The sequence below is a fragment of the Homarus americanus genome, unplaced genomic scaffold, assembly GCF_018991925.1.
Source record: "Homarus americanus isolate GMGI-L3 unplaced genomic scaffold, GMGI_Hamer_2.0 scaffold24588, whole genome shotgun sequence".
In the NCBI taxonomy this organism is placed as follows: domain Eukaryota; kingdom Metazoa; phylum Arthropoda; class Malacostraca; order Decapoda; family Nephropidae; genus Homarus; species Homarus americanus.
In genome coordinates this window covers 553,975-576,251 of record NW_024741343.1, presented here as the reverse complement: position 1 = coordinate 576,251, position 22,277 = coordinate 553,975, and the positions used below count along the sequence as shown (strand labels likewise).

Genomic DNA, 22,277 nt, shown 5'->3' with positions numbered 1-22,277 from the left:
CGACGCTCTCACTGTACCTACCGTGTCTCCCCTTAATGACGCCTCGGTGAACCTTCATCATTATTTCCATTTACTAGTACACAACGCTCACACCTTTCAACAGTGTTTCAGGCTAGGTTTATACCGAGTGTTGTCAGCTATTGTAGTAGTAGTAGAGCCCTGCCAAGTGCAATAGATCCCCCCCCCCACCAGAGTGACAGGTGTGGTGTGGGGGGGGAGGGGGTAACACCTTTAATCACCTCAAATACTTCCCCACACACCAACCTTCTCATTCATCCTCAGCCATCATATCAATATATCTACGACTATTATAACTCAATGGAGTCACCTTCACATGTGTTCTCCAGATTCGTGGAACACCTCAAATTGAAAGAGATTTTTAGAGTTTTGTTATAGGAGAAATTTGGTCAGAGCCTATCACACCGCCACACACAAATAGCCTGGTAATTTCCTCTTGTGATAAAGTATAGCATGAATCTGGTTCTATAAGAGGTGTCTGAGTCACAGTCTGCTTTCTACTCTTAAGATCTATATGTGCCTTTTTTTCAGGCGGGTGTGGACAAAGGTGGGCCACTAAGGTAGGGTCGCCACCAGCCATACACCTTCACCCTCCCTCCTACCAATACTACTTCCGTAACCTCTCCTTACTCGAGCACTTCCTTCTCTAGTTCCTGGTCTACCTCTTCCACACAACTCTTTAATGTATTGCTATAATCGTTAAATTGATGGCTCATTAGTATGACTCAGTATTTCAAGGTTCCTCCAGTCTCATTCCCTTTGCAGGTTTTAATGTCAGCTTTGAGCCTCGCCATTTTCACATGGCCACAATATGCATAATAACAGTGAGAGAGGTTAAGACAATCGACTCCCTCACATTACCACTGTTACAATGGTCTGCCTCACGCACTACGTCATCCCTGGGCCAGTCATCCACCACGTTATAATTATTTCGTGTCTGTCCCCGTGTACAAGGAACAATACATCTATTAGAGCACAAAATAAAAATAAAAACCCGTGTAATGTGATATACGGCATGTTAGGATGGCCGCCATCCTAGCACTGTCTGGCTAGTTTGAACATATTTCTACTTCATGGCTATGTAAAAAGCACTGCTGGAGATTTTCACAAGTATGGAATTCGTCAAACGTAGACACACCGTGATAGGTCAATTTTCACATGTACAATCAAAGACAAAAGTCGTGTCACGGTTTTGTCCGAAGATTAAATATAACTCGTGAAACATTATGAGAGCCCCCCACCACAAGGCAGAGTGCACAAAAGTTTAGCCCTTCGGCATAGGTTTTCACCAAATTTCACGACACGACTTTTGTCTTTCATTGTACACACAATAAAAAAATTATCTTTACAATTTTGTGTTAAACAATAAGACACAACGGACGAGGGATTTTGGCAACCCTGCCGAGACAACAGGAATCACAGTGTTCATTTTAGAACTTGTCGGACCTCTGGATGTTTCAATAACAGGTCCCCCCCATCTCTCTTGGATCAAACAACCCGATATGATGATCACCCTGCATAAATGTGGCCTCTCGCTCCCCACCACCAATAAGAGAGTACTAATCATGCTGTGTAAACTACCCTGAATACTCGTGGTTAGTGTCATGTCCGGGATCACTGTAACACCATGAAACAGCGAGACTATCGGACCCTGCATCAAGACACCCCAACGGCTCCCTTTCATATTCCACAATATTTATAAGAGATGCGTCTTAATTACACTGTAATGAAGGATGTTAGGACAGAGCAGTGGTCCAATACGCTTCACATGTGCAGGTGGTCTTAGCTGGGCGTGGCACCTTAATTATCCTTACACCTTCGTCACCTGATCATCTGTGGAAACCTGGTGACGGTGCTGTGTAAATAACGTAGCCAAGGAATGGGCCTCACACTCACAGTTACTCTTAAATGTGAACACAGCGTCATCTTACATCGCTTACAAGTTCATGAATATAAGAAACCAACACCAGCTTCACACTGTTGTTGTACAGTTAATATTGGTCGAGTGTTGTTTAGTGTGTGAGGATGAGATTACTTGTGACTGAAGACACTTGGTGGTCGTTCAGGAGTCTGGCTGTGTTTATCTCTTATACCTGTTGTCTCAAGTTATGAAAGTGGTGTGTGTGTGTGTGTGTGTGTGTGTGTGTGTGTGTGTCGTTTGCTACACAAGACTCATATATATCATAATTTGCGAGTTCTGACAATAATTGTATGTCTTTTCATAACTCCAGAACACAGAACTGACACAAATCATCGAAAACACGATTTACTTGAACATCCTCAAGTGTGCGTGATAAATGGACAGTGAACAGATAGTTTCGAGATGAGAGAGAGAGAGATCTACGTCATTTATTTGCAGTACATAAACCATACACTTCAAGTGATGTGTCATCCATGTGTGAGAGCAGTCACAAATAATGGCGGTTTCACTTACATTACAGACTCGAAGCTTTCTTGAGATAACTTTTGACGTTTGAGTCCAAGTGGTGCTGTCAACCCACTACAAGTATGTCCGAGAATTTCTCTTGTGAATAACTTTGTACTTAACTGACAATGGCATCATTCTATTCCAGTCACTAGTAGAGGGACGTGGGAGACTCGGTGGTTGCTATATCAAAGTCTAAAACATCCTTACGTTAAAATTTTCCAGTAAATGGAGGTGAAAATTTATTTAATTCCATTCACCTCCTGGGGACATAAAGTTACTTAACCACAGTGTCGTATTGTTGGTTCCTTGGGCAGCTGACTCACCATACTGATTTATATTACATCTAAATCCATTTTAGATAAAAAGAAAATGTGGTGTGAAATTATATACCATATCATGCCTTTCAGAAAAAAAAGAACGATTGGCTACGATTCGTCAGTGTGTGTTGCAGGACCCTCTGTAGTCCGAGGTCCTTCAGCAGCAGCACCACCTTGTACCTACCTGACTGTCTTCCTGGTGTAGGACCCACATGGAACAGGACAGTGGCCGCTCTGCCTCATGACTACCGTATCCAGTTCTTTTTCAGCCAGTCAGCACCCCCCCCCCCCGTCCCCACACACACTGACTGATTCCTAATACAGAACTTTACGATAACCTGTACACAAATAAATCTAAAAAGCTTGCGTCAAAATAATATCATCATCAATATCTCACAAATGAAAGTTCCCCGAGTCATTCTAAGTTAGGTGCGAGTCTGACCAACACCCGACAAACTTAAATCAACTTAAGACTCACCTCCATCAACACTGCACCATAAAACGGGTCCACCAAACTCACCTGCAGAGAGAAGAGAGGAACCGTTAGATTGATTGTTGGGGGTAAATTAATGTTGTTAAGACATGCGGTGACTGTTAGGTGTTGTGGGAGCGTGGAGTTGTGTCAGTAGCAAGGCCTGCAGTGTTGACTATGCCCCCCCCTACACTCCCCCTGCGTCATCGCCACCTCCTACGTGTTACTATCATCATCACCCCCCACCCCTCTATACGTCACCACTTCTTCCCCCAACACGTCACCGTCATCACCTCACCACTAATTCCCCCGCTCTATACACGCCCCCATCTCCCCCTACACACCCCTTCAGCATGTCACCTCCCCCCTACACTAAATAATGAACACATCTAGATTCTTCGCCCTATTTAAATCACTCTTTTGAATCTGTCGTCTTAGATCTGTTTCCAAGAACGAACACTCGACGCTGTCCCAGATAAGTCATGGTTACCCCACAACCACTGCCATTAACTGCCATGATTGTACGTTTTTGGGTCGTCTTCCCCCCCTGGAGGGTCATCATCCACACACACACACACCGTATACCTCGTTAACTACCATCACTTCGAGTCTTGACCTCCTCCAAGTGTGTAGACTGTGTAGAGGACTGTAGACTGTAGAGAACTGTAGACTGTAGAGGACTGTAGACTGTGTAGAGGACTGTAGACTGTGTAGAGGAACAGGTAAGACAAGCAGGAGCGTCATCACCAGCGGGTAAAAAACATGCAGGTCGCCTTGACGCTCCAGTGTGGCACAATCATCAGCCCCAAGGAGAGGTTCTTTTTGTCTACTTATAAACAACACACTGTACACTGTTACTGTGGCCGACCCTACCAAGTACTGTCCCTTACGGCTCGCGCCATTTTGAGTTTTTACTGTTACCTCCAATTATTACCAAAACCTAATCTCTTGTTCCCAAGATATTACCCAGAGACACTGCACAATGTCACCATTTTTTTTTAATTTAATTTTTGGTATTTAAAAATATACATAACAAACATACAGTATATACAGTACACCATACATGAAAAAATATAAAACATACATACAGTATTTTTACGCATATACTGAACAAATCGCAAAAGCCACTGATTCGGCTGTAGTTTAACAGTGAACCACCAGTGACGGATCACAGTAAGCCCAAGAAAGTCACTGACTCACTAGGTTAACACAGGCCTGGGGTGCCACCGCCAGGGATAATGACAGGCGGCGCTGTGTGAGCTGGAGCGTGGCCACAACACCTCCAGGCAATAACCTTCCTCCTCCTCTTCCTTATTTACTAAGCTGATGTATGACTATTAGACTGTAGTGTTGGTTATGGCGTATAGGATGGCATAGGTATGCTGGTATTGCTGATTTAAGATAACGTTTGTATTGCTTAAAGGTTGCTGGTGCTGGTGCCCTGTAGCTCAAGTCTGTGCCACTGGTGACCTACAGGCAGGTTAGTTAACGTGTAATTTCTAACCTCCTACAATTATAAGTTTTTGTTGATATTATTTAAATTAAATGTGTGTTGGCAGTTGTTTCCCCCTGCGTGTGTGATGACGGTGACCTAGAGCTGTTGTTGGCGTGTATGGGTACAATTACCTCACCCACAACAATCGAACAATGCCACTTGAAGTCTAGTAATTCACCATTTATCTGTGGTTGTGGACAATTTGTTGTAACTCATACGCTTCTTATGTTAAGACGGAAGCCCATTACTGTTACCACTCTTAAAATATTTATCTGATAGACCAGACCTGATTGGTAGGCCAGCTGATAAACGAACCAATGAGAGTCAGCAGTGTGTCGTCCCTTCTCCTGACAACGGGGATATGGTCAGGCAGTTGGTCAATATCAACTCCCATCTATACAGTACAGTATGTATCGATATTCAGATTATATTTTCAGGCATGATACAGAATTAAACATAAGGCATTGTCAAGTAAGAACATTGCTGAATATTAATTATTTTAAGCATATATTCACGTTTAGATCAAACTAATTAGTGTTGTATAAAAGAGGTTCTTGAGTCATGGCCTAGAAAGAGTATGGTCGGAAGCGGGTGTGGGCCTCGACAACAGCTGGTCAAGAGGACGTGTTCACCCAACCATGTATGTTATTATCCAGCCGACTATGATCATTTCACTGTTACTTGTCTTTTGTCACAACTGTATCACTCCTTTCACGAAAAAACTGAGTTAAACAATTAAGATTAAACTAAAGTTTGCCCCAAAATATTAGTATGACAACATTAACTAAAAAACATGGAACTAAACAAGGTTAGTGCCTGTGTTGGCACCTCTGGCGAGGGGTGTCAGGGATAGTGAACTTTAAACTGTAGAAGCACCTTGATAGTGGTGGTCGAGTGTCAGGCAGGACGCACCTGACGAAGCTGAGGGATATTGGTATACCAAAGGACACGCCAGTACACACAATACATCTGATGAGTCACCGCCGTACTATGTTTGGTACAGCACACTGGCACAGTCTCCATCGCTTCTCATAACTTCTAGGTAGTTTCACCAACAAGAGAAGAAGTGTAATTAATTGTGTGTGATAAGAACTGCTGTCAGTAATACTAACCGTTAATGAACAAAAAAATAAACATTTCAATGATGATAGACTGGTCACAGATACGTGGGGTACATTTATTGAAATGATCAACTTAAAACATGATGTGTTAATTTGTGAGCAACTCTCCCTCACCATGATTGTGACATAAGCATTTAACGTGTCTTGAGGTACAGTATCATATATACTCACAAACCTGAGCACAGTAAACAAGGACGCACTAGTACCACAGGATCATTCATGGTGTTTGGGTTTAATACGCAGCAAAGCACTACCACTGTCCGCATGGCAAGGTCACAGTCGCTCTGAACAGCTCTGTCCTGTGTTAGAATTTGTGGTATTGATGGCGTCTGCAGAGGCCAGACATCGGGAAGTTGTTCCATAATTCATCCTCCGAACACCATTAAACTTAACCAGCCAACACATCACAACTATAGGACACGACAAGTTTTAAAGCCCTTATCACTCCTGCGCATTTGTATTATCTTGAATTATTAAAGAAGCATTTAATTCGTTTCGTTAATTGTTCGGATCACCTAAATAACCGTCACCCCAGAGCGTATTAGGGTGCCGATTCTTCGGGTGGACACTCAGGGGTGACGCTGGGAGTGGACTGACCCTGAAGAGTGGTCCCCCTGAATTACGTCGTCCGTGGCTCAGGTGTCCTAATGGAACTCCGTATCGACTGCCTAGTGCGTGTAGGATGCTGGACGGACAATCGGGCCACGACCACCGGACGTTTGGGCCATGGGTTAAAATAATCATAAGAAATACAAAATCGATTAAATTCAATATATTTTATTTAAACATTTGGTTGTCCTCGACGAAGACTGTGGCTTATCCCATGGAGTAACTCTGAAAGGGTTTTTCTGTTGTGTTTAACCCAAGCAGGTGAGTGGACCATCAGACTGTGTGACTTTGGAAATGTCATGTGCAAGTCTGGTGGAGGAACAGACGGCAGACAGCTGAACTAACCTAAAGAAGAATCAAATATCTATGAGGAAAAATACCAGAAGTATAAAACAATTCGTGATACACAGAAGACGAAACACACGCACACCCAAACAAGCACTGCGGGGCGACACAAGACCTAAAGAGAAGGTGTGAGAGCCCGTGGAAGAGCTGAAGTTCACGGTCGACATGTGGTGCAGGAAGGCGTTAACTTTACTGCCTCGTCATATTAGTCATTCTTTCCCTCTTGAAAGTGGTCGCCCGCTCCCATTATATACCAACGTAATATTTCTTATTTGTTTTCCACGGAGGAACTGGGATTTGTGTACGAGAGGGACGGAGAGACGGTTCAGACGATTGATTAATGGTCACAGGAGTTGCTATTGTCGTGGTGTTCCTGTCATTACTGCTGCCATTACTGTTTCTACCGGCCGCTGTCACTGCTCGTTTCTGTTTATTGCCGTTGCTTCTGTCACTGCTACTTGCACGCATTAATGTGAGTTTTTTCCCTAGAGCATATATTAAGACGGATGATCCTTTAACCTGTCCTAGTTATATTTCATTTTTTTAAAGAACATAAGAAAATAAGGAGTCCGCAATGGGCCGGTTGGCCTGTGCATGGCAGCTCCTGTCGAGAGTTACAACCACTCTCTATCGACCATGAATCTATCTAGCCTCCCTTTAAAACTTTCCAGCATCCCAGCGCTTACTAAAAAGTTTTTAAGCTTGTTCCACTCGTCTACCACCCTATTTGTGAACCAGTTCATTCTTATCTCCCTCCTAAACCAAAACTTATCCAACTTAAATCCGTTGCTACGAGCGCTATCCTGCTCGGATATTATAAGAACTTTATCTATATCTCCTTTATTGATTCCTTTCACCCACTTAAATAATTTTATCATACCTCCCCACATTCTTCATCTTTCTAGGAATGCAAGTTTAGTTTCTTTAACCTATCTTGATATGGAAGGTTTCTAAGTCCCGGAATCATTTTCGGCATTCTTCGCTGCACCGACTCCAGTGAATTGATAGCCATTCTATAATAAGGGCACCAGAACTGAACCGCATAATCGAGGTGCGGCCTGACTAGCACAAGATATAGTTGCAATATGACCTCCACACTGATTCGTATCCCAGCCCCCCACTACACAGCGTACAGTTTAAATGCAAGTAAACACGCCAGGTTTCGCTTCTATTGTCTTAAACATTCCACCATCTTCCCTGTGGCGACACAATAGCCCCGTGTCATGATAGATACTATTACTTCCAGATCCTTCACATTTCCTTTACTTCCGATGATATATTACAGTGTCATGTACTCGGTTCCTGCTTTATTTACTCCGTTTCTTCCCCAGGAGGAACTTCAGTAGGACTCCTGTACTACCTGCCTGTCTGAGTTGTGTCACTGTCAGGCTTGGCGCACCGGGTGTTGTGAAGGTGGGTCTCACTCACAGCCAACCATCATACCATACGCCTGTGGCAGGGCTGCAGTTTCCTCAATAGATTCAATGTTTACACCACGAAACTGAGAGATGAGAATGTGCATCAGTGGATGTTTGCTCCAGTTTGCGAACACTTCATGTGTGTGAGTAAACAAGCGTTAGGGCCTTCACCGAGGCACAAAACCCAGGCAGGATACACACAGGTAACACAGCCCGGGTTACCTGCCGCCGCGAGACCACCACTCCAAGATCATGGTCAGCAAACACTCGTGGCGGACCGGCCTCTGGCTACACCACTCTCACTGAGCACTCGCTACCAGCCACCCTCTTTCACTTCCTGCAACCTCCCTCTCGCTCTTTGTTCCTTTGCCACGAGTGCCCGCTCTCCTCCCCCTCTTCCTCCCGACACTCTGTTGACTCTTGTGGCGGTGGCCAGGTGAGGAAGGTGAGGTGTAGGTTCAGGGGCAGGTGTCAGCTTGGGGTGCGGTAAAGGGTTCCGGGGCAGGGCAGGTGAATGTTCTGGGGTGGGGCAATGAGGCAGGTGAAGGTTCCGGGGCGGCAAGTGAATGTGAAGGTTACAGGGCAGGGCGGGCAGGTGAAGGTTACAGATCGATCATTAACAACGATTGGCTGGAGAAACCTGTAGTGGACTCGAGAAAGTTTCGGGCATGTGTGACTCCCGCTACCCCAAGAAAACACTGTTCGGACGCCCCTTACCTGCCGTCGAGTCCAGGTACTCTTCCCACAGGAAATTGGTCAACCTGTGGCCCATAACGATTAGGCCCTTAATCCTAATGGTATGGTCAGGTCAGATTGGGTAGGGGAAGGTAAGGTCAAGGCCTACTATGGGCCAATAGGTATGTTTAGGTTGGGTTAGGTCAGGTAAATTTAGAATGGATCAGGTTAGGTAAGGTTAAGTAACGTGAGTGAAATAAAGTTAGGTTAGGTAACGTGAAGTAAAGTTAGGTAAGGTGAGGTTGAGTTAGGACAGGGGTCCACTTGACTTGCAGGCACTCCTATCCCCCCTGCACCCCCCCTCCCCCGCCCGAGCCTTATAGGACAATGACGTGATAAAGAAGGCTATTACTGCTGCCAATACGTAGACAGTTTCATATAACGTCATGAACCACCTCCACCAATCCCACGAGGTAGTTTGAAATCGAATGTCGGTCGGATGATGACGAAGACAAGGATGATGGCGGCTGCAGGTGGTGGGTATGGTGAGTGAACAGGAGTAGTGTCGCTCACACACACTAAAATAATGAAAACAGTCAATATACTCCTGACCTACAGTGATTTATTTGCATGTATGTATGTATCTATGTATACTGGCGACCTGTGGTGTAATGGTCAACATGCTCGCCTCGCAAGCGAGCGGACCCGGGTTCGATCCCTGGGCAGAGTGAAACTATGGGCAAGTTTCTTTACGCCATTTGCCTCTGTCTACCCAGCAGTAATTGGGAACCTGGATGTCAATCGATTTGCGGATCGTATTTCGGGGTAATGGTTAGCCAGTGCAGTTGGCGAGTTGTCCGGTCTTCTCGGACTATTCCTTGACACTGGGTCATGCAGCTCGTTAACTCAGGGTGTGGTTGTTTTGTTGGCGACAGCTTCTACACCTTAAACAAATTCACGCCAAGGTGGCCCTTGGGCCGGCCATCCTCGTTACACGAGGGGCAACCTGTATGCATGACCAAATTTTCCGCGTTTTTCAATATCTCTTTAAAAAACTCGCATTCGATAAATTTTCTTTCTCTTTAGGTTGAGGACAGGATGTGCTTCTGTTTATATAAACTAACAGTGTCCTTGAGTATGAATAAACACGTGACGATATCAGTTTATACAAGGACAAAGGGACCATGGAAGAATGCTATAAGGGACGATCTGATTGTCTCAACTAAGGAAATAAGGCCATTCGGGGTTACATTGTTTATTCGACTTGAGACTAATATATAATAATACACATATGACTTAAACACAACCAGGCCCTCCTCCTACTTCGACTACTCGGTGATACGTTGAACAATATCAGCTTACATAAGGAGTCTGCAATAGGCCGGTTGGCCTGTGCATGGCAGCTCCTGTTATGTTACTACCACTCTCTATCATCCATGAATCTATCTAGCCTCCTTTTAAAACTTTCCAGCGTTACAGCACTTACTACGAAGTTACTAAGCTTGTTCCACTCGTCCACCACCCTATTTGTGAACCAGTTCCTTCGTATCTCCCTCCTAAACCAAAACTTATCCAACTTAAATCCGTTGCTACAAGTCCGATTCTGCTCGGACATTATAAGAACTTTATCTATATCTCCTCTATTGATTCCTTTCACCCACTTAAATACTTCTATCATATCTCCCCGCACTCTTCGTCTTTCTAGGGAATGCAAGTTTAGTTTCTTTAATCTATCTTGATATGGAAGGTTTCTAAGTCCCGGAATCATTTTCGTCATTCTTCACTGCACCGACTCTAGTGAATTGATATCCATTCTATAATAAGGGCACCAGAACTGAACAGCATAATCGAGGTGCGGCCTGACTAGCGCAAGATATAGTTGGAATAAGACCTCTGCACTCTTGTTACTTACACTTCTAGATATAAAACCCAATACTCTGTTTTCCTTATTTCGAACATTAATGCACTGTTTTCTAGGCCGTAGGTCCGGGCTTACAAGTACCCCTGAGTCTCTTTCACAAGTCGACTTCTCTAGGTTGATGTTAAGATTTGTATATTTTTCCAACTTAAATAGTTTTATGGTTGGATATAATATATTTAAAATATGTACTTGTGGTAAAGAACAACAACGGCATGTTTCCCGTGTTTAAATTTACAGCTTCGTTTAAAAGAGGAAACGCACGATGGTTAATCCTCGACTTTCGGGAAAATATGAAGAAAACGTAATTTTCTTATTCATCTCTTGCTTCTTTGTTTATGGTGTTTGTCTGCTTAACCACATTTCGTTTTTTTTGTGCTTTATATCAGCTTTTGTCTTTCATTTCTACCTCTTCGTTGTTTACATAAACCGCAAAATGATTACTGTAGTTAACGTGATAGGTGTAAACAGGCTACAGTTGGAGAATAAACAGAATACATATGTCACATAAGCAACGAAAAAAAGTGTAAACCAATTATCTGGTTAACTGTGAAACAAAATCTTAATTAACTGTTCATTAAAGTTATGAATTAATTTGAACGGATTGACATTTTCACTTAACTTGGACCGAGGTTAAAAACAGCACGATGACATTTACGTATCCTGAGAAGAAATATCTCCACTCATCTACTTGTGTTTGTTCTATTGAAAGTTGGCTGAGAAATAGTCTGAACTAGTCTGCGTATCCAATTAAAAATAGTAGTATTTGCGTTATAATTTCTTAAAACCTGTTCTAATTGTCTTGCATGATCAAAAAGATGTTTTATATTATGGTTTTTTTTCTGGGCTACAACTATTACGGTATCCACCTGCGCCTGTTTTGTGACGTCACCTCAGCCCTTGTATTCGATCCATCATAAACAAATATCTGTGTAAAAGTAAGTATTTCTAGAAAAACTATATCTATTAAATGTATGAAGAATCTGGGAAGCTGACCTCGCTCACCTCTCGGCATTTCCGCGCGTCCTCCTAACCCAGCCCCCTCCCCCTCCCCCCCATCTCTGAGTACCAAGTTCACGTGGTGTACTGTAGATCTGTTACGTTACATAACTGTCTAAAGATTTTGTCCTATTACGAAAATTTTAAAGATTTTACTCAGCTGAGATAATTTCAATGGTTATCACACGATTACTCAGCTGAGATAATTTCAATGGTTATCACACGAATGATTTTAAATAGGATTTATTTCAGCCAAGCTAATTTTAATGGAAACCTTTGTCTACGATAATTTCTAGAATATTTTTAATAAATTTCGTTTCAATTCATATAATTTCAAATGAATTGAGTTCAGTTTTAAGATACGATAAACCCGAGATATTTCTCAATGGGACTTAGTTCAAGCTCAGGTCAAGTCAAGACAAAGGCAACTGAGCTGTTCTTGGTTGATATTAAAGGAATTTCTTCTACCTGACGCCTGACAGGGTAGTATTATACCTCACACAGCAGGGGGGGGGGAGACCAGGTGTATTTCTTTCCCTGTTGAGACTACAGCTTGAGGGAGATCGTCTACCAGGAAGGACACAGATACACTAGACAACACCCACCACTTTCCTCTCATTGTCCCACAAGAGGCTGACACTGAACAAGGAAACTTCTGAACATAAGAACATAAGAAAATAAGGAGTCTGCAATAAGCCGGTTGGCCTGTGCATGGCAGCTCCTGTCGAGAGTTACTACCACTCTCTATCATCCATGAATCTATCCAGTCTCCTTTTGAAACTTTCCAGCGTTCCAGCACTTACTACATAGTTGCTAAGCTTATTCCACTCGTCCACCACCCTATTTGTGAACCAGTTCCTTCCCATCTCCCTCCTAAACCTAAACTTATCCAACTTAAATCCGTTGCTTCGAGTCCTATCCTGCTTGGATATTATAAGAACTTTATTTATATCCCCTTTATTGATTCCTTTCACCCACTTGAATACTTCTATCATATCTCCCCGCACTCTTCGTCTTTCTAGGGAATGCAGAGAGAACACCACACACAGTAGGTCCAGCCGCTGACCTCAGGTAACCGGGACGGTAGAAGAGCAGGACATGAGAGCCACGGCAAGGGATGGAAAGAGGAGTAAGAGGCGGTACTGTGGGAGTAGAGAGTGGCAGGTTGAGGCATTCGGGTGGAAAGATGTGACAGAAGACGTTGCTCTGGGAAAGGCGGCAGGAGGTGCAATTAGGGTGGGGGTGTAGGGCGGCTCTAGGGGATAAGGGCTGGGTTAAGTGGCGGCAGTAGATGGTACGGGCTGGGGCAAGTGACGGCAGTAGATGGTAGGGGCTGTAGGTGAGGCAAATCGAGGCACTTGGGGCTGACGGTGGCACCGGTCAAGGTGAGCTGGATGCACCACCGTCGCCACAACTCCTCTAAGTCATAAGTCGATTTCCTCAACACACTCTCTCTCTCTTCCCAAAGCATCTACAACTATATGTATAGCTCACACGCACCTCACCTCTTACCCCACCACTACCGTCACGAGACCCCTTGTCGTGCGTAACTACGGTGGCGGCAAGTCACGCTTCCCTTTCTCTTCCTAAACCCTGCCCACGAGGAACACCGAGACACACGCCACACCCAACCACCAACGCGGAAGGTGGTGGGTGGGAGAACTGATGCCTAGAGTGAGGGGCGATATGATAGAGGTGTATAAATGGAAGTCAGGGCTGAACAAAGGGGACATTACAAAGGTAATCAAACTATCCAACCAGGAGCGAACACGTAACAATGGTTTTAAATTAGACAAATTTAGATTTAGGCGCGAAATATGTAAACATTGGTTTGGAAATAGAGTAGTGGACGAGTGGAACAAGTTACCAAATATCACCATTAACTCGAATACGCTGGATAGCCTCAAACATAAGAACATAAGAAAATAAGGAGTCTGCAACAGGCCGGTTGGCCTGTGCATGGCAGCTCCTGTCGAGAGTTACTACCACTCTCTATCTAGCCTCCTTTTGAAACTTTCCAGCGTTCCAGCACTTACTACATAGTTGCTAAGCTTGTTCCACTCGTCCACAACCCTATTTGTGAACCAGTTTCTTCCTATCTCCCTCCTAAACCTAAACTTATCCAACTTGAATCCGTTGCTCCGAGTCCTATCCTGCTCGGATATTATAAGAACTTTATCTATATCCCCTTTATTGATTCCTTTCACCCACTTAAATACTTCTATCATATCTCCCCGCACTCTTCGTCTTTCTAGGGAATGCAAGTTAAGGTTCTTTAACCTATCCTGATAAGGAAAGTTTCTAAGTCCCGGAATCATTTTTGTCATTCTTCGCTGCACCGACTCTAGTAAATTTATATCCATTCTATAATAGGGGCACCAGAACTGAACCGCATAATCGAGGTGTGGCCTGACTAGCGCAAGATATAGTTGCAATAAGACCTCTCCATTCTTGTTACTTACACTTCTAGATATAAAACCCAATACTCTGTTTGCCTTATTTCGAACATTAACGCACTGTTTTCTAAGCCGTAGGTCCGGGCTTACAAGTACCCCTAGGTCTCTTTCACAAGTCGACTTCTCTAGGTTGATGTTGTAAAGGCTGTATACATTATAAGTATTTGTTCTTCAAATATTAAGTAAGCTGCACTTGCTGGTGTTGAATTTCATTTGCCATTTTTCAGACCACCCCTGCAGTTTATTTAGATCCTCCTGTAATGCATTTGCATCCTGCCCTGAATTAATTTGCCGCCCTATTTTGGTGTCATCCGCAAACTTGCTTATGTCACTGCTGATCCCAGTATCTAGATCGTTTATGTAGATTATGAACAAGAGTGGGCCTAGTACTGGTAGGTTAGATGGATATATGAGCAATAGGGGTTGGGTGTAAATGGGACTGCCCAGTATAGGCTAATAGGCCCGCTGCAGTTTCCTCCATTCTTATGTTCTTATGTTCTATTCAGGGCAGCGAGACACTCTTTATCACGGACGCTGCCGGACTTAACACACAACGCAGGTAGACGCAACGCAACCTTGTAGAGATCATGGTAAGAACGCCTGATGTCGCAGTCTTACACCCTGGTACACGGCACAGCACCTGTCTCACCAAACAAAGCAGGTGCATCTACCAACACTCTTAACACGTGGACTTGGCTGATAAGACTTGTCCCCTTCACCTCGGCTCTAGTGAAAGCTAACAGTAAAAGATGACAAGAACAGCGGATTGTAATTTGTGTTCCTTAACTAACAAGGGAGTATTGGTACCAGAACAATGAACACTCATTATAATACAGTAAAAGATGTATCTACCAGCTTTCTTAACTATTTCAATCTACATGAAACATGGTTATCTTGCAACACAGCATCGATAGTTGTTTATATGCAGTCAACGTATTCAGCATCTACTGCGTACCTTCACTCTCACACCACCGACTGTCTCCAGCAGCTACTGGTTCTCGCTAATAAAACATCAGCCTATTGAGGACTAGGGAAATGGTAAACCAACAAGAGTAGAGTAGTATTGTAGCACCAAGCTGCCACAGACAACAAAGCCACATACTCACGTGTTGAGCCTCGTCGCCCCCCTCTTGATCACCAACATCCTGACAGCACGGGGTGTCCTCAACAATTAATAAAGAATCTTCGCAACACGTCTTTTTCTTTTTATCAAACCTTTCTCTTAACGTACTGGAAATTATATCAAACATCTGTGAAGCACGTGAAGTGGCCGACATTATTGGAGAGCCTGAGAGGCGGTGTAAGTGATGCACACTTCAATGACCCACAAACACAACAACACTGTATTTCCACCACACACGTAACTATCTTTCTGAGCAACACCCGCACCACCAACATCCACTGAGATGCCTCTACACCTGAGTTATCCCCGGCAGGGAGAGCGAGAGCACAACACCTGGTGAGCAGCAAAGCCTGACTGACGGCCTCTCGCGCTCAGGACATACACATAAACAGGTCCGGGACCGTCACGGCCACGACATACTAACTAATACTTCTTATTTAACAGTACGAAGGACGCGGGGATCGTGTGCCTCACCAGCGTAAACACCTACCACACACACACGCACAGAGAACAATAACACCATTAAAACAAATCAAACAGACTAAAGGAACACTTTCAGATACTACTAATCACCTTGGTGGATGTCACCTGATACTGGAGAAATTAATGATCAGCCTTAACGAGGGGCGCACCCAGGTATGACGCCGGGATAAGGACGCGAGTTGTGGTCACCTGTATGGGACAGCTGGGTCTAGTGTCGAGGGTGACCTTCCCCGGCACGCAGCCTCCACCACCTGCGGTACCGGGCACACCACCAGCTTCCCGTTAAGAGTGAAGTTGCTCACCCCTCACCTCCACCCTCATTCACGCTGACCTAGCAAGATTCTCCAATCGTCTCACAGCCTGGAGGGAGTGAGTGCACCTCGCCGCTGTCACAACACACGATCATTCTTTTATAGAACAAGCTGACAGGGCCCGTGGAGGGAGGGAGGGAGGGAGGGCCACTGGAGCTAACGAAGAAGTTGACCCTGGCTGCCGGCAGACCAGTAGCCCAGACTGGTGTAGGCCAGTGAAAAAAAAATAATAAGACAGTAGAGAGAAAAGGGGGGTGTGTGTGTGTGTGTGTGTGTGATGGACCAGTTCATGGTGCAACTCTAGTGGTGAGGGAGGTAGTTCGTCGTGCATGGGGGAGGTGGGGGGGTGTGGGGGAGTGGGCGGGCGTGTGGGGAAGTGGGCGGCGTGTGGGGAGTGGGCGGGGAGGAGAGGGCGGGCGGGCGTGTGTGGCCAATCAGAATAAGGACCACAGTATCCACAAGCAAGGGTGAGTCGACAAAAACTCGCGCAGAGAAGGGCAGGCACCAGGTACCCCAAGACTACAGGCGCGGCGAGGGAGACACAGTACAGGTGTGGTGGGGCAGCAAGTGTAGGCGTGAACGTTTAAGCGGCAGTGTGTGTGTGTGTGTGTGTGTGTGTGTGTGTCTGTGTGTGTCTGTGTGTGTGTGGAACTATTAACGGCTGTGTTTGAGTGAAAGAATTAACTGGTCTAGACAGAGACACTCAATACCGACCAGTCACAAACAACAGGTAGTGGAGAGAGAGAGAGAGAGAGAGAGAGAGAGAGAGAGAGAGAGAGAGAGAGAGCCTTACGAGTCATTATTACACAATCAGAAAGTTCATCTATCGACCAGTAAGATCGTGTCTAGATGGCTTATCATTACCTCAAATGACAGCTTTTTATAGCTCTCACGTTAACGGGTGATGGAGTGGGTGAATTGCCAAGACGTGTGGGTGTGTTTGTTGGGGGCCGTCTCGACATCATATATATATTGATGTTAGGTTAGATCAATTATGGATTTGCCAATTTAGGTTAGATTGGGTTGGGTTAGGTTTTATTAGATTGTGTTAAGTTTGATTACTTTAGGTTAGGTTAAGCTGAAATACGTTGGGAAAGGTTGGGTTGGGTTGGGATACGCTACCTATATTATTGAATGTGACACTGTCAAAGACTTCAGACTACCTGGCTTATTGTATCATGAACTTTGTAATTACTACATTGAACCGGGGGTGCTTGAGGACATTCTTGCTGTTTATTCAAAATTTGCTGGCCCACACTGATTAGTCTTCAATTAGAATATGACGTCCAATGTATATGAACCACTGTCCTGCGTGGCAGTGAACAGTGACATCACCACATGACTCTGACCTATATATACTGTTAATGAACAAGATCTATTCTTGTTTGAACATCTGTCCTGCGTGGCAGTGAGAAGTGATACCACCCTCAGTGTCAAGGACCTGACTGAATCACTAAAAATAGGCAAACTGTACTCTAAGCTTTGTCAATAAATTTGTTAAACTAAAAAAAAAAACCCTACACATCACATCAACCCCACCCCGTTGGCAAAATCTTAAGGACCTCAAGTCGCTTCACGCCCATAACACCACTACTGTCTCTCAAGCCAAGTGTTCTGGTGGTTTGGTATAGACAAGTGGTAGTGAGGAGGTGTGTAATTACCACCCACCCCTCTAGCCCCATCCATCGTCAGACCAGAAGCCCAACACCTGGTAACCATCTCTCCTACACACAGCGCGACTACTACTGCTGTTGGAGGAGGAGACTATAGTAACTGATCAACTTAATGAGAGGCGGTGTAGGGAAGGTTTTGAGGGTGGGTTGAGCGTCCCGAGCTGTAGGAAACAACTGGCTGGAGTCGTCAGGGTCCTCAGTTGATTACCTCCGCCATCCCATTTCTCCTTCAGATTATAGATAATATTGAGAGAGGTGAACTCATACAAGCTCATGTGTAGGCAAAGGGTGAGGAGAATTCAGATGGATGGAGGGTGAGGTGAGATAAGGGAGGGAGGGGAGGAGGAAGGGATGGAGGGGGGGTAGGGAGAGAGATGGAGGAAGTAAAAATGAGTGCTGGGGCGGTCACACGAGTCGTGTTTATCAGCTGCTGAGAGAAAACCCACCGACTGCCACATTTTGGCCGGACCTTACCTGACTACCCGGTAGACACATCACCTCCATCTTGGTGGAAAGTTGGTCCCAGTAGCCGGCCAGCTGGAGGCAAAGAGGGAGGGAGGGCGTGGAGTATAGCTTCGAGGTGTTAAAAAAATAACTCATATGAACACAGTTTGCCCTCCCCCACAACACACCTACCACAACAGTCTTGGGTCGTGTAAACATACGTGTGACAGGGCGGGTTGACTAAGCGTTACCTCTTAACTACCGCTATGAGATTGTCAACACTGTGGGTGAGGTATGGTTCCCCCACCAACCCTATAGGTAAGGTCGGGTTCACTGTATATAGACACACCTGGAGCTGCGAGCAACACGTACTGTACATACTGTAGGTACCACTGCGTCGCCATCGCCACACAGCTCGCCTCACTCAGACAACACCGGTGGGAGAAGCATCAGTGATCAATAATTCAGCAAGTAGTAGTAATTAGTTATGGAGGTGTGGTGTGGCTAGTGCTGCTGGCTACTGGTACAACAGGATTTTCAGACTGTCTAAGTTTAACTGAGTTTAACTGTTAGCGAAAGTCTAGACAGCCACGCATGACTACTAAATATAAACTACACATAGATGAAGAAGTACTTTCACACACCTTATGATAATTTACATCACTGTGACAGTGATCTAAATGACCACCATATTTACAAGGGCCTCAAGAACATGATCATATTTAAAGTTAATTAATTAGTGGAATAAAAAATAGTCAAAATGGGTTGGAAAACTCCTTGAATATTGATTTACATAGTCTAAAATCAAGATGCTCCTCTGCCTGAATTGGAAAGTATGGGCAGTTCGTTGACAAGGATGTGAAACACGGCCGCATAAGCCGTCAATGATAAAAAACAAAACACTCGCAGCTACTCACAGAAGCAGAAACTAAGGAGAAGTGTGTTAGGTTAGGAGACTTTTTTCCTTTTTTCACCCAGTAGTAAGAATACATACTGTCCATGGTGAGTCTTAGCCAGGTACTACAACACAGATGACCACCAACAGGGTTGGACACGTTACATCAGGGTGAGTGACGAACCTTTGGCACAGAAGACTAAGACTGGAGTGAGGAGACATAATCATATGGAAGACCTTCCTCTTACACACACACAGTGAAGACCGCTGCTCTAAGTACTGTACATTTATTTACGGGTCTCCAGTTAAACGTCAAAACACAAACTGGCCTTACGAGTATTAATCTCTGGGTATCATGAAACAAGAGAATGGTTCCTTCTGTTACCAACTACTGAGATGAATGACGGGGCAACATTCTTACAAGCTTATGGTGATGTTATGAGGGCCTTGTCACACTACACCACCCCACACTTATTGTTCTGGTCGCTCCACCCTCTCCCCCACGCCCTCCCTCATCATAAACAATGGCTTGATATAAAACACTCAACCTTCACTTTGTTAAAACCTGTAGTCGCGTAGTGAATAGAATTTGATGAGACTATGTTAGTGTTGTCTATGTGAGATGCTCTAAGGAAGTGTGTGTGGGTGGGGCGGTAGTAGTGGTTTGTGGGCAGGGTGGGCGGGGCAAGCTGAGGTGACTTATGTATGTCATCTGGTGGTGTAGAGGGATGGTTGGCCGCCCACACCACCAGAGACCTGCAGTGGTGTGGGCGACTCATGTGTACTTTTACCCCCCCCCCCCCCCACACACACACCAAAGCTCTCCTCCCTCTCTCTTCCCCTCCCACATACTCCCACAACAACTGGGGTGGGTTTTAGAGTCGAGGTGTTAAATAATCCGTAAAATAATAATTACCTTTGATATAATATGAAAGGTGAAATTACAAGGAGTCACCAAAATAATTAGAGAATATAACGAGACCAAACGTAGTAGAATTACTTTTTTTTAGCAAGAGTTCAAGTACGTACAAATTCAATACCTGATCAATGATAAGAATGTTCATCACGTCACTGTAACATTCCTTGAACCACAGCACCGCAAGTCTGGCTTCATATCAGTCTCAGTAACTGTTTAAGATTACTATAAATAGGAAAGCGCTTTCTTATCTTATGCAGAAATTTATATTAAGTTGAAAATCACTTCTCGTATTACAGAGGTGACCACATGAAACACAGCCACCCATTAGTGAAGACAAGCGGAGGTGTTGCCTACGATTTTCTTCAACCGAATAGAAGAAAAATGTATATACGATTAACAGCTTCACAAAAAAACACATTAATATGACAGAGGGGGGGGATGATATTCTTGGGACACTCGCACAGCACAGCACAGCGTCGAGGAAGTATGGTGAAATGTGTTGACTGAATCTGAGATAAACAGACAGCATTATTATTATTACAGCGTGACACATTATCCGCATCCTGCCTACACGATGACTATGCTGAGGGATGAGTGGAGGACATACGCCCCTGGACACAAAAATAATAAAAATATTTTTTATATAATTATTTTTATTCTTTATTATTTAATTAACAGTTTATGAACCTAATCTAATCTATTTTGCACTTTAACTGAGGGGCTTTTGTCCGGACCCCGCTGAGGGACATCTGTCAGTCACTCTCTATATGAAATTACGAGTAAGTCTCAGTGTCTGATCAAGTGAGTGTGCATGTGACTTAATTTATATCTATCAACCCAGTCAATCTTACTTTTTACACTGTCACTATGTTGAAATGCCCTGTAGTTTGAGCTTCTCCCCACCTAGTTATTATAGATCATATTTGTATCTCTTATGCTAGTTGTATATCATTTGTAAATCAAGAGACCCATTCCCCAATTATGTAACTGTATATTTTCAGCCTTCCGGCTGCCATGTTCTTTCAATAAACCGTTAATTATTATTATTATACAGTCTGTAATATGAGAAGAAATGGTAGTTTAATTATTATTTAAGTGAAATAAATTATGCACTAATACAATATAAACAGGTGAGAGTTAGACTGTTGCTGTACTGTAGTCATAACCGACCATGATGTAACGAGAGGCAGAGGTGGTTGCGTCACATCCCTGTCGGACCAGATGCCACACCCCAGTACAAGTGACCAGCTAATGTACCCATGACGGTGCTCACCCCCCCCCCTAGTACCCTGAAATACCATGTACCCTTCACCAGCTGTTACCATGGTAGAGTTCAGTTTCACAGTGATACCAGATGTAAATTTGGCCTCCAACTGGTGTAAAAAGAATGTACCGTATCTAGTTTAAGGCACAGTCACAATACAGCTTTGAGGCCGTTTGTAGACGTTTTATATCAGTGTTTCAGCTTAACGGTGTCGGCCGAATACGTTCTTGCATTTCCTGTTATGATGGTTGTCTTAAAACTACATAACCGGATTTAACTATTAGTAATGTTTGTCCGTATGAGTAATAACATGAGACAACTATAACCACGGTGATGGGTATTATATGAGAGAGAGAGAGAGAGAGAGAGAGAGAGAGAGAGAGAGAGAGAGAGAGAGTAATACTTGAACAGAATGATACATAATACAGGACATTCTACATGGCGAGGAGCTTTATTGAAGAACCTAAGGAGTCTGCAATAGGCCGGTTGGCCTGTGCATGGCGGCTCCTGTCATGCTTGTTTGTTACAGTGTTTAGGGAAAAAAATCGCTGTAAAGTAAACATGAACACGAATCTTTTTTTCAGAATACAGTTGGTCTCAGGCAATACCGTGTTAATCATTAAACACTGATACACACCGTACCACCGTGTTAGTAAACATTATGATACACACCGTACCACCGTGTTTGTTAGTAAACAAAGTTTGCTTGTTAGAGGAACACTTGTATAGTACATTAGCACATAACAATGATAGAGCACCGTACTGGAGCTTGTTAGTTACGGGCAGTACTGTTAACGGAGGATGGTGGTGAAGCGTGTACGAGGAAAGTGTGGAGACCTACCTTGCTGACACTCCTGGAGCGGGTGATCTTGCGGCCAGCCACCAGCAGGGAAG

General features: G+C 44.2%; 1 protein-coding gene across 1 annotated transcript in view; it reads right to left on the bottom strand.

Annotated features, from left to right (window-relative positions):
* The window catches only part of LOC121875855, a 202,731-nt gene that overhangs the window by 22,479 nt on the left and 157,975 nt on the right, over positions 1-22,277 (bottom strand). Inside the window, exon 11 of the mRNA XM_042380560.1 lies at positions 3,242-3,283. Within this exon, the coding sequence (XP_042236494.1) occupies positions 3,242-3,283 (42 nt within the window). The remainder of the gene's footprint in view (positions 1-3,241; positions 3,284-22,277) is intronic.